This window comes from Babylonia areolata, chromosome 23, assembly GCF_041734735.1.
Source record: "Babylonia areolata isolate BAREFJ2019XMU chromosome 23, ASM4173473v1, whole genome shotgun sequence".
Taxonomy (NCBI): domain Eukaryota; kingdom Metazoa; phylum Mollusca; class Gastropoda; order Neogastropoda; family Buccinidae; genus Babylonia; species Babylonia areolata.
In genome coordinates this window covers 17,562,735-17,575,545 of record NC_134898.1, presented here as the reverse complement: position 1 = coordinate 17,575,545, position 12,811 = coordinate 17,562,735, and the positions used below count along the sequence as shown (strand labels likewise).

The 12,811-nt window shown below is 43.7% G+C and overlaps 1 protein-coding gene across 1 annotated transcript; it reads left to right on the top strand.

Moving 5' to 3' along the window:
• The first annotated feature begins 3,988 nt into the window (after nt 1–3,988).
• Nucleotides 3,989–12,811, top strand: LOC143297793 (ubiquinone biosynthesis O-methyltransferase-like). The gene is made up of 5 exons (XM_076610289.1): nt 3,989–4,655; nt 6,598–6,880; nt 8,105–8,347; nt 9,957–10,116; nt 12,297–12,811. The coding sequence occupies exons 1-5, from the start codon at nt 4,417–4,419 to the stop codon at nt 12,449–12,451; spliced, it is 1,080 nt and encodes a 359-aa protein (XP_076466404.1). The 5' UTR covers nt 3,989–4,416; the 3' UTR covers nt 12,452–12,811.

Below are 12,811 nucleotides of genomic sequence, written 5' to 3'. Positions count from 1 at the left end.
GCACAAAGGATGTTGCTTCACTTCTGTCATGCTTTCTCATTGCTGTACTGTCGCCCGAAATCCTCTCCTCCATTCTTTTCTTGTTGACTTGTACATTTGCAGCATTTTCAGCAGCAACTACACAAATAGCCGAATGGTTAAGGCGGTGGATTTTCAATCTGAGGGTCCCGGGTTCGAATCTCGGTGGTGCCTGGTGGGTAAAGGGTGGAGATTTTTCCGATCTCCCAGGTCAACATATGTGCAGACCTGCTAGTGCCTGATCCCCCTTCGTGTGTATACGCACGCAGACGGAAAACCAAATACGCACGTTAAAGATCCTGTAATCCATGTCAGCGTTCGGTGGGTTATGGAAACAAGAACATACCCAGCATGCACACCCCCGAAAGCGGAGTATGGCTGCCTACATGGCGGGTTAAAATCGGTCATACACGTAAAAATGTTACATGTCTGACTGTGTATGTGTGCGTGCCTGAAATTTGATTCAATGACACAGGAAAAGAATGATAAGCGCCCAGTGACAGCCGTCAGTCGGCTCTACCCAGGCAGGCAGCCTGTTGTGCAACATGACCCTGTGTTTGTAAAGCGCTTAGAGCTTGGTCTCCGACCAAGGACAGACGCTATATAACTGAGTATACATATCAGTCAATCAATCAATCAAAAACCATTCACGACTCTTAGCGACCTGATATTTCGATCAACATCCGCCGAAAATTCCTTTGCAACACACACACACACACTCTCTCTCTCTCTCTCTCTCTATTTGTATTGAGCCTATGTGTGTGTGTCTTAAAACAACAGCATATACATGGGTCGACCAACGTGCTAATAATATCTCCACCATCGGAAAATAAAGGTTCTCTCTCTCTCTCTCTCTCATATTAATATTTGAACTACGTATGGAGACTGAGAGAGAGAGAGAGAGAGAGAGAGAGAGAGAGAGAGAGAGAATTTGTAATTTATTGAAAATTATGCTGATTGGAATAAGAAAAGAAAGAAGACCCATCTGATTTACAGAAGCAGTTGATTATAATATTGACAATAACATGGCTTTTACAGCATGCCTGTCAGTCTTCAGAGGGCCCATATTCCATTAACTCTAAGCGATACAAAGGAAATTAAAACGCATGCCAAACCACACACACATGCACACACACACACATAATATTATAGCACGCATGCGCAGACACTGATTATAGCCCGGTAAAATTTTTCAAGTAGCAGTCATTAGTCGAACCAAAACTAAGCGTTTGAATAGGCCAGTTGTGTGTGTGTGTGTGTGTGTGTGTGTGTGTGTGTGTGTGTTTAACGGTGTGAAATCTATGAAAAGAGGTGGCACGAGGCATCAGTGAGACAATCTCAGCATATATGCTCTACAAGGAGAATGCGCATCTTGTTCTCAGTGAAGCACGTGATCTAAGGGACACAACTGCAGACTTCAAGAGTGCATGGGTGGAAGAAAACAATATCACATAATTTAAGGCAGGATTTAAACGAAATTGATGTCCTTTGTGCAAAAGCTGATTCCTTTGAATCGTAAACCATATGAAAACAACTAGTAAAGAGTGATAACTCTCTCCACTCACATTCAACTTCGTCCATGCTGTTTTTCGCTACCGATTCAGCTAGCACACAGGTCAATAAAAGATACATTGGAAGAAACCCGGACACTTTATCAAAAAAGGAAGCGCCGGGCTTGTCCTTATACCGATCATTTGCCTTGTGCACACAGCAGCAATGACAGAAGAAATGTGCAAACACAAATTAACTTTTATTCAAAACTGGCATAGCCTCTTTAATCCTGAATTCGCCACACAGAACACACGGACAATACAGAACAAACACATACGGTTGCCTCACTGTTCAACGATTTATATCCTCATTGGCTGTAGGAATCCGAAAGAATTTCAGGTTGGGTCCGTCTGTATTTCTAACATGAAGAGTGGGACCATATTTCTTTCAGGGTGCCCTCTCACTAGGGCAAAACTCCGATGAAACTTCAACTTCCAGGTGACTGTCTCATTTAATCAGTCAATTCTACCCACTGCAATGACTGAGAACTGGGGCACCACCTCAGAATCATGGTTTGAGATCTGAACCTCTGAAAGGCTACATCACTTCTGTTTCTCAATTTGTGACACGTTATTGCTATTGCGTACATGTACAATAAGCCTGACGTCACCAAATTGTTTTATTTTGTCGCCGGACTCGGAAGCGCTCGCGAAAAATCCCTGGGATATCCCTGGCAATCAAAATAGACTGACGGGCGCACTAGCCGAGGGGTTTAAGCGTTTGACTTTCAGTTTGAGGGTCCTGGGTTCGAATCACGGTAACCGCGCCTGGTGGGTAAAGGGTATAGATTTTTCCGATCTCCCAGGTCAACACAAGTGCAAACCCGTTAGTGCCTGAACCCCCTTCGTGTGTATACGCACGCAGAAGATCAAATACACACGATCCTGTAACCCGTGTCAGTGTTCGGTGCGTTATGGAGACACGAAAATATCCAGCATGTATGAACCACGACAGAGTCATCGGCAAGTCGATGTTGGTCGTGTAACGGAAAGAGGAGAGTTAGAAGAAAATGCAGGCTCCGTCTCGGTTGGACAGGTTTTTTTTTTTTTTTTTTTTTTGTCTGACCACTCCTGCTCTCGCTTCACTGACAGGCTGTCAGGAGTCGGGGGAACCTATTTCTGGCCGCAAGACATAGGAAAGGAGTCTGGTCTGCCGGTTGATACCGTTTACACTGAGCAGCAGTGTCCCAGTACCACTGCTTGCTCTGACCCACACACACCGGCTAAGTCTCATACCAGTTCAAACAACGGTCATAACCCGAGCTCCCGTGCCCCCACTCCTCCACTCCCCCCCCCCCCCCCCCCCCCCCCCAGGCCCCTCTCCCCCCCCCCCTCCACTGCCCCCCCTCACTCACTCCTTGTCTGCTGATTTGAGGAGAAAAAAAACCAAAACAATAATAATAATGATAATAATGGATACTTATATAGCGCACTATCCAGAAATCTGCTCTAGGTGCTTTAATATTGCCATAATTATTACATTCTGCTATACCTGTAACTGAAACTTTTTTCAGGCGAACATACGTTTTTACTATACTTTTCTTTCGTGTTTTTTGTTTGTTTTGTTTTTTTCCTTTTAATTTTTTTCCTCACTGTCCATTATAAAACATTAGTGGGTTACTTTAAATGAAAAGCAGAATACCGCAAGATAATTCTTTTTTTCTTTTTTTTTCTTTTTTTCGTGTTTTTGATTTTGTTGTTATCTTTTTCGAGAGAGTCCTTCAGTGTACTTCTCTCTTTTTTTTTTCTTTCTCGCACAAACTGAAATTCCAGACATGAGCGGCCAGATGCCCCGTGACCTGGCCGGCAGGGTTTTCGTTGTAGGTGTATTTACTTCACACTGACGACGGCTGTCTAAACTTAGAACCCACATGGTCTGGATTGGTCCGCCTCGATCCGTCCCATTGATTGACAGCGCGAATTTCAGATTCGGAAGTCAGTAGGCCAACGCATAATCATTTTCTGAAACTCGCTAAGCTGACAAATTCTGCAGTAGATTTTTTATTTAGATGTTAGGGCAACATATAAACTGTACCTATGCAAAATTATAGCTGTATTTGTGGCCTGCCGGTATGTTTATTTCTGTGGTGAAAAATCGACGTGGGGTTGTCATTTTCCCATGAGAACTCGAAAAGGAAAAGCTGAAAAAACGTCTTTTTACTTTTTTTTTTTTTTTTTTTTTTCGGTCTTTAACGGGCGCGAGCAAGATATCCGCTGGTGTAGCGCTCTAACAGCTGAATAATATTGAATAATAATGGTACGCGAAGAACCCGCGGAACTGGACAGTTTACGTCATATGCCTGAACCACGGCCGCCTCGCCCGATACACGTAGTGTGGAAGTAACTCTATGCATGTTCCCCTTCCTCCCCCACTCAGCTACATTCCAAGCAACGGACCGTGTGAACCGTGAAGCAATAATCACCCCCACCTCAAAATGGGGTAAGGTAGAGGAGCAGCTGTTGGTCTTTGGTATGGTAATGTCTAAAGTTTATATCACAATTACTCTAATGACGTGTTTGGATGGGAAGCTTTCACATGTTACACTCACATAGGCAAACTTACTCAAGATTTTTTTCATCTGTGGGCACATATCCCGGTATCCATGACAACCTAATCTCAATGCAACCAGAATTGCTTTGTAAACGTTTGGTTATTTGTTTTGGTCAATATTCATTCATTTCGGTCAACTACTTTGTTTTATTTTAAAATAACGTGTACTTTTACTATTTCTGAGCTTAAACGTCACAAAATCAGTCGTTATTTTTGAAAGTTCTGATATTCATTGCGCACTTGAACTGGTTGGAAATCGTCTGCAACTTCCGGGGTGTAAGGCAAAGCGAGGGAACGATGTTTTCTGTCTGCTACGTCTGTCGCCGGGTTGTTCAAAGACTGTGTACTGGACAGACTGTCGGAAGTCCATTCTTCTCATCAGCAACCCGCAGTTACTATGTGACGTTAATACAGGATCGAGGAATTTTTCAAAGTCGTGATCAATGTCATCTGACCACCTTCACCTCACCATCCAGTCTGTCTAAACACCAGACTGGCCCCAGAATAAAATGGATTTCCAACTCGGCCAATAAAAGGTTTGTTGTTTAATGTTTCGAAAACCCACGTGTTGATTTTTTGAATATTTATAGAAGCTATTATTTTCAGCCTTATGTTAAGATGGATATAATGTCTCACTGTTTGTGTGAGTGTGTGTGTGTGTGTTGTGTTACTTTGTTTACTTTGCTAGTTAACCACTACTGTTGACATTGTTACTGTTGTCTCTCTTTCTCTCGCTCTCTCATTCGCTCTCTCTCTCTCTGACATACGCACACATACCTGACCCTCACCCTAACCCCCATTGTTATCAATTTTAACTGTACACAAGCACTTTGGCATGACTGCACAGTCACACACCCCTCCCCCTTTGTGTTTGTGTGTGTAAAGAGAAGCCTTACCCCGAGAGACTGAAACTGCTGGGGCTGCCAAGTCTGGAACACCGGAGGCTGCGAGGGGACATGATAGAAGTATTTAAATACCTTCATGGTCATTATGATGCACAGAGGCCAGTGTTCACTCAGTGGAAACCTCAGAGGCAACACTTTAAAGCTCCAGAAACAACGCTTTCGCCTTGATGTCAGGGGGAACTTTTTCTCTAATAGAGTAGTGACACAGTGGAACGGTCTCCCAGACTCCGTGGTCCTGGCGCCGTCAGTCAACGCCTTCAAGAGCCGCCTAGATAAACACTGGAGGGGCCTACCTGGTCTGTACAACCCATCTTGTCAGAGCAACTGATTTGGTCTAGCCGCGCTCGCCACGCATGCAACCAATTCAGTGATAGTTCTTTTAGGAACACGAACAGGCCTCGGGAGAGGCCTAAACCGTTGTCAAGTCAAGTCAAGTCAAGTCAAGTATGTGTATGTGTGTTGGCCATAATTTGATATGATGATAATTAAAGGACATTTGGTACGCCCAATCTAATGAAACAAAACCCCTGGGCGTTTATAATGAAAAATTAATGACGTATGCATACTAAAAACACACAGATACACTTGCACTCACAAATCCTCCTGCTCCGACTGCAAACCACAAACCCATTTCCACTCCACTCAAGATGTAGACACACACACACACACACACACACACACACACACACACACGTGTGTGTGCAAGCATATCTTGGCTGTTCAACGAATATGAACATGTGTAAGTTTAAAAATAGTGAAAATAATAGAAGTAAAAAATCAACTTAACGAAAACATTAGTGAAGAGAAGGAGTTATTTATTGATTGGAATGACTGGAAATAAATGAGTTTTCAAAGAGGTTTTGAAAGAAGGGCGAGAAACAGCATGACAGACGGGAAACAGGAGTGAGTTCCATATGGAGGAAGCCTAGAAAGAGAAAGTTTGTTTTCCATTTGATCTGGTTCTGTAGAAGGGTGTTTTTAAGAGACCTTTATCACCTGATGACCGAAGCTGGCAAGATGGAGAGTAGTAATGCAGAAGCTCAGAAAAGTAAGGAGACATGCCAATCACAAATTTGTAGCACAGGAGAGAGAGTTTGTACTTTATTCTTTTCTCAGTAGGTAACCAGTGGAGGGAATGGAGGAGAGGAGTGATATGAGCAGATTTTGGACAACAGAAGATAAGCCATGCATCTTATCTAATCACTAAAAAGATTTTGCTATTGTTACTGTTCTCTGTCAGTTGTGTGTCAAAGCCTGGGTATCTGCAAATGACACTCAGCCAACAGGCCTGGAGAAATCTGATGAACAGTTCTTATGTAGACACCCCAGTGACTCTTCACAGAGTTGAGGGAAAAGAAAAACAAGACTGTTCTCTAACACACTCACACACACACACTCACACTCAAACACACACACACACATAGACACTCACACACACACACACACACACACACACACACACACACACACACACACACACACACACACACACACACACGCACACACACACACCTGAACCTCGCCCAAAGCCCCTTGTTTTCAGTTTGTGACAGTTTGAGTTGTGACTGTTCAGTCATGCAGAGGAGAAAGAACCGAAGCGTCAGCGACCCATTGCCCAAACAACGATCGATGAAGAAGAAGTGAACAAGTTCTCCAGCCTTGCTGAGCTGTGGTGGGATGAGGCCGGGGAATTTGAAGCGTTACACAGCATGAACGAGCTGCGAGTGCCGCTGGTGCGTGACGCGCTCATCGCTCAGCGCAGACAGGAGTCCTCTGACTTCAACGTGCGGCCGTCCCTACCACTGCAAGGTTTTCGTATCCTGGATGTTGGCAGCGGCGGTGGAATTCTATCTGAGGTCTGTCATTTGCATGCCACCATGTCCTTGGAATTGAAATTTGTTGTCTGCATTGTCACCCTTTGTATACAGTGTGGTGTCTACCCATAACTGACACCTGACTGGTACCATGTATTACTAGAGTACCCACTTGTGTGGCATGTACTTAGTGCATATAGAAGAAACCATGACAACAAGAGTGATCCCTGGCATAATATTGTAGTAAAACTCACTATAATATATATATGTGTGTGTGTTTGTGTGTGTGTGTGTGTGTGTGTGAAACCTAACTGAATGACACAGGAAACAAATGATGAGTGCTTAAGACAGCTCTAAGTCAGCTTTATCCAGATACACAGCCTGTTTTGCAAATGACTCCATGTTTGTAAAGCACTTAGAGCTTGGTCTCTGACTTTGGATAGGTGCTATGTAAGTATTAGAATCAGTCATCCTTATGGACCAAGATGATTGAGCATGTATTTACTGGAGCAATAAACAGCAATATAAGAGATTGGAAAATTATTAAAAACAACACCCAAAAAACCCCAACTTTCCAACCATTGCTGATTCCAAATTACAATTGTGATGATTTGTAAGAAAGGGGAAATAGAGTGATGTCAGCAGGATTGTGGTAAACCCTGTGAGCACAGTTTATTGAAGTACTGAAATCACCATTTCATTGCTAGGTTTGCTGAACGCTTGGTGAACAGAGTAAAAAATATTGTTATTGATAATATTATTTACAAAGTAAATTATTGTCAGTGAATGGCTTGTGTGTATGTCTATGTGAGTTTGTGTCTGTAAGACTTTGTATGCTTGTGCATGTGCATATATGTGTGTGTGTGCCACTGTGTATGTGTGTTTGTGGAGGAGAGAGAGAGAGGGGGGAGCTGAGGAGAAGGCAAGAGAGAAGAATGTGAGATAATACTTGCATCATGATTATTTATGTTTATTTAAGTTGATAAACTGCTGATGTGGTGGTGTCAACACCACTGTTTCCAATCACGGAACATTCCATGGTGTGGTCTTGGTGCATCATGGTAAAGAGCATGATGCTGCAGTTTTGGTCAGGACACCAGACTGCCTTCAGGAATTAGGAGAGGGGTGCAACGTTCAAATCCTACCTTTGCCTGGTAAGGTCAACATGGAAAAGTTGTAAACAACATTACAGCATGTGTGAAAACATAGATAGAAAGGGAATTGCAGCACCTGCCATGTTGCACAGCACCTTGACAAACCTTGCAGCCCCTTGCCCGACTGGGTGCCTTTGTGACTGGGGTGGACGCCTCTGAGGAGAACATCCGGATTGCCCAGGCCCATGTGCTGCACGAGGCAGGGGTGGCCCGGAACATCAAGTACATCCAGGCCACAGTGGAGGACCTGGTGGGCACGGAGGCTGGCTCCTTCGATGCCGTCATCGCCTCCGAGGTTGTGGAGCATGTGGCTGACGTGTCCACCTTTGTCACCGCCTGCTGCCAGCTGGTCAAGGTGGGTCTCTTCACCTCTGCTTTTCTTCCAGGTGTGTGTGTGTGTGTGTGCACAAGCATACATGTTGTGTGTGTATGTGTGTGTGCGTGAATGTGCACAAGCATACATGTTGTGTTTGTGTGTATGTGTGTGTGTGTATGTGTGTGTGAGTGCATGTGCACAAGCATACATGTATGTGTGTGTGTGTATGCTTGTGCACAAGCATGCATGCATGTGATTGTGTGCTCATGGCTGTGTGTGATAGCCCAGTCACTTTCACTTCCACGTCTGGTCTGCTGGACTGTTTCCTCTGTTTGGTTCTCTGATGACAGTTATGTCTGTCATCTCAAATTCCCATGTCTTCTTTTTCTGTCTTCTTTTTTGGATTATTTCCAAAGAACATTTTATAGTTTTACAAATTTTGTTTATGCCTTCTCTTTCTGCATGTATGTGTTTGTTTGTTTTTAAGAACAGTTTATAATTTGGCAAGTGCTATGTTTAAATTTGTGTACCTCTAACTGAATTTTGTAATGTGAAACTAAAAGCTTGTTTGACATTTTTATGATTCTCTCCAGCTTTTGACTATCTCAGAATCTTTTCAGCCAGGCCAAACCAGCAAATGGATTTAAATGTTACTGTGAAAGGCAATGGCTTGGTTTAGAAGAAAACTGGAGTTGAATGAAAGTGGACACCAGAGAGAAAGTGAATTGATTCCCTTTGGTGTGATTAAAAGTGTGTTGATAGCTTTCCTCAGAACTCTGATCAGACATTGATATCCTCTGTCATATGTGATCTTTCCCTGACTGGTCAGTCATCTGTCAACATTGTCATGTGATCTTTCCCTATGACTGGTCAGTCATCTGTCAACACTGTCATGTGATCTTTCCCTATGACTGGTCAGTCATCTGTCAACACTGTCATGTGATCTTTCCCTATGACTGGTCAGTCATCTGTCAACATTGTCATGTGATCTTTCCCTATGACTGGTCAGTCATCTGTCAACACTGTCATGTGTGATCTTTCCCTATGACTGGTCAGACATCTGTCAACACTGTCATGTATGATCTTTCCCCGTGACTGGTCAGTCATCTGTCAACACTGTCATGTGTGATCTTTCCCTATGACTGGTCAGACATCTGTCAACACTGTCATGTGTAATCTGTCATTGTCACTTCTGATCTGTCCTAATGACAGTGGCCTTACATCTGTCAACACTGTTACATGTAATCTTTTCTGTAGATACTGTCATTTGTGATCTGTCCTTGTGTCACTGGTTGTTCAGACATCTAGATGTCAAGGGAAAACTGTGTGCAAACTGGAAAATGAGGAGGTTTGGGTAGTCATCGTTACGTTGAAGGAAAACATATCAATATAAACTGATCTTTCCCTCCAGTGGAAACTGAAATGGAATGGAGACAAAGTGCAGGAAACTTCCATGTTTTTGCCCGACAGGAAGGATTGTTGCCAGTTGTATTTTCTGTGTGATGCTCTATGTCCATGCTGGTCACTTGATGTCCTGACCTGGGGGGTGGGGGGCGGTGAGTTTGGTGGTGGTGGTGGTGGTTGTTGATTGATTTGACGTCTTTTCACTGAGAGGGATGTAAGACGAGGATGATTTTGCTGTCTGCAGCCTGGTGGGTCCATCTTCCTGACGACGTTGAACAAGACCTACCTGAGCTACGCTCTGGGGGTGGTGGGGGCAGAGAACTTCCTGCACCTGGTGTCCCCAGGCACCCATGACTGGAACAAGTTCATCTCTCCACAGGACCTGCAGTTCATCCTGGACCAGAGTAAGTATCACAGTGTGATGAGGGGTGGATTTACCATAAGTATCAGTGTGATGAGGGGTGGATTTATCATCTGTATCACAGTGTGATGAGGGGTGGATTTATCATTTGTATCACAGTGTGATGAGGGGTGGATTTATCAGGATTTATCATCTGTATCACAGTGTGATGGGTGGGGGTGGGGTGGATTTATCAGTATCACAGTGTGATGAGGGGTGGATTTATCATCAGTATCACAGTGTGATGAGGGGTGGATTAATCAGCATCACAGTGTGATGGGAGGTGGATTTATCATAAGTATCACAGTACAATGAGAGGTGGATTTATAATAAGTATCACAGTGTGATCAGAGGTAGATTTATCATCAGTATCACAGTGTGATGAGAGGTGGATTTATCATCTGCATCACCATGTGATGAGAGGTGGATTTATCATAAGTAACTCAGTATAATGATAGGTGGATTTATCATAAGTATCACAGTGTGATTAGAGGTAGATTTATCATCAGTATCATAGTGTAATGAGAGGTGGATTTATCAGTATCACAGTGTGATTAGAGGTAGATTTATCGTAAGTATTACAGTGTGATGAGAGGTGGATTTATCATAAGTGTCACAGTATTATGACAATGCATTACAGAAGAGTGTAGTGTGTATGCACATCCATGTATGGCACAGAGGATTTGTGTGGTCAGTGTACGTGTGTCACAGGATTGTATGGCTGATGTATGTTTGGGATTGTGTTAGATGTATGTGTCACACTTGATCGAATGGCCAATGCATATGTGGCACAGAGGATTGTATGGACAATGCTATGTGTGTCACAGAGGATTGTATGGCAGATGTATGTGTGTCACAGAGGATTGTATGGCAGATGTATATGTGCCACAGAGGATTGTATGGCTGATGTATGTGTGTCACAGAGGATTGTATGGCAGATGTATGTGTGTCACAGAGGATTGTATGGCTGATGTATGTGTGTCACAGAGGATTGTATGGACAATGCTATGTGTGTCACAGAGGATTGTATGGCTGATGTATGTGTGTCACAGAGGATTGTATGGCAGATGTATGTGTGTCACAGAGGATTGTATGGCAGATGTATGTTTAGTGGCCGATGTATGTGTCACAGAGGATTGTATGGCAGATATATATGTGTCACAGAGGATTGTATAGCCAATGGTGTGTGTCACAGAAGAATGTATGGCCGATGTATGTGTGTCACAGAGGATTGTAAGGCCTATGAAGTGTGTCACAGAGGATTGTATGGCCTGTTATGTGTGTCACAGATAATTGTATAGCCTGTGATTTGACAGAGGATTGTATGGCCTATAATGTGTCACACAGGATTGTATGGCCTATGATGTGTGTCATAGAGGATTGTATGGCCGATGTATGTGTGTCACAGAGGATTGTAAGGCCTATGAAGTGTGTCGCAGAGGATTGTATGGCCTGTGATGTGTGTCACAGAGGATTGTATGGCCTGTGATATATGTCACAGAGGATTGCATGGCCTATGATGTGTGTCACAGAGGATTGTATGGCCTATGATGTGTCAGAGGATTGCATGGCCTATGAAGTATGTCACAGAGGATTGTATGGCCGGTGGTGTGTGTCACAGAGGATTGTATGGCCTGTGAAGTATGTCATAGGATTATATGGCTTATAATGTGTGTCACAGAGGATTGTATGGCCTATAGTGTGTGTCACAGGATTGTATGGCCTATGATGTGTGTCACAGGATTGTACGGCCTATAATGTGTGTCACAGAGGATTGTATGGCCTATAATGTGTGTCACAGAGGATTGTATGGCCTATAGTGTGTGTCACAGGATTGTATGGCCTATGATGTGTGTCATAGGATTGTATGGCCTGTGATGTGTGTCACAGAGGATTGTATGGCCTGTGATGTGTGTCACAGAGTATTGTATGGCCTATAATGTGTGTCACAGAGGATTGTATGGCCTATAATGTGTGTCACAGAGGATTGTATGGCCTATAGTGTGTGTCACAGGATTGTATGGCCTATGATGTGTGTCATAGGATTGTATGGCCTGTGATGTGTGTCACAGAGGATTGTATGGCCTGTGATGTGTGTCACAGAGGATTGTATGGCTGATGCATGTTATGTAGCAGATGATGTGTTTCACAGAGGAATGCATGATGGATGTATGTTTGTGGCAGACGAGTTCTCCACACGCCTGCTGCACGGCATGATGTACAACCCTCTGACGAAGCGGTGGACGTGGATGAAGAACACCAGTGTGAACTACGCCATTCACGCCGTCAAAGCTCGCACCTCACCCACAGCGTCTGCCAGCAGCCCCCAACATAGCTGAGCCCTGGCTGCCTTCCTCCGCTGTCAGCATCACCTTGTCTGGTGCTGACAGCCCTGCAGGGGCTGTTCCAGTGTCACAGTCTTTGCTGACTCATGATGCACTGAGTTGCGTGTTGAAAGGAGAATACTATGTAGGATCATTGATAGATCCAGTCATTTTTATGCATCGTTTCATCCTCTGCATGGTCAGTATGCCAAACCTACTATGCGTGGTCATGGATATAATTACTGTCAGAAGCAGAAATAAATATATGTAATGTTGAAACTTAAGCATTATTGTAATTACTACTTATGTGCCACTTGCTTTTGCTCAGATGCTGAAAAATGATTGATTATTAAAAGGACAGTGATCTGTATGAAA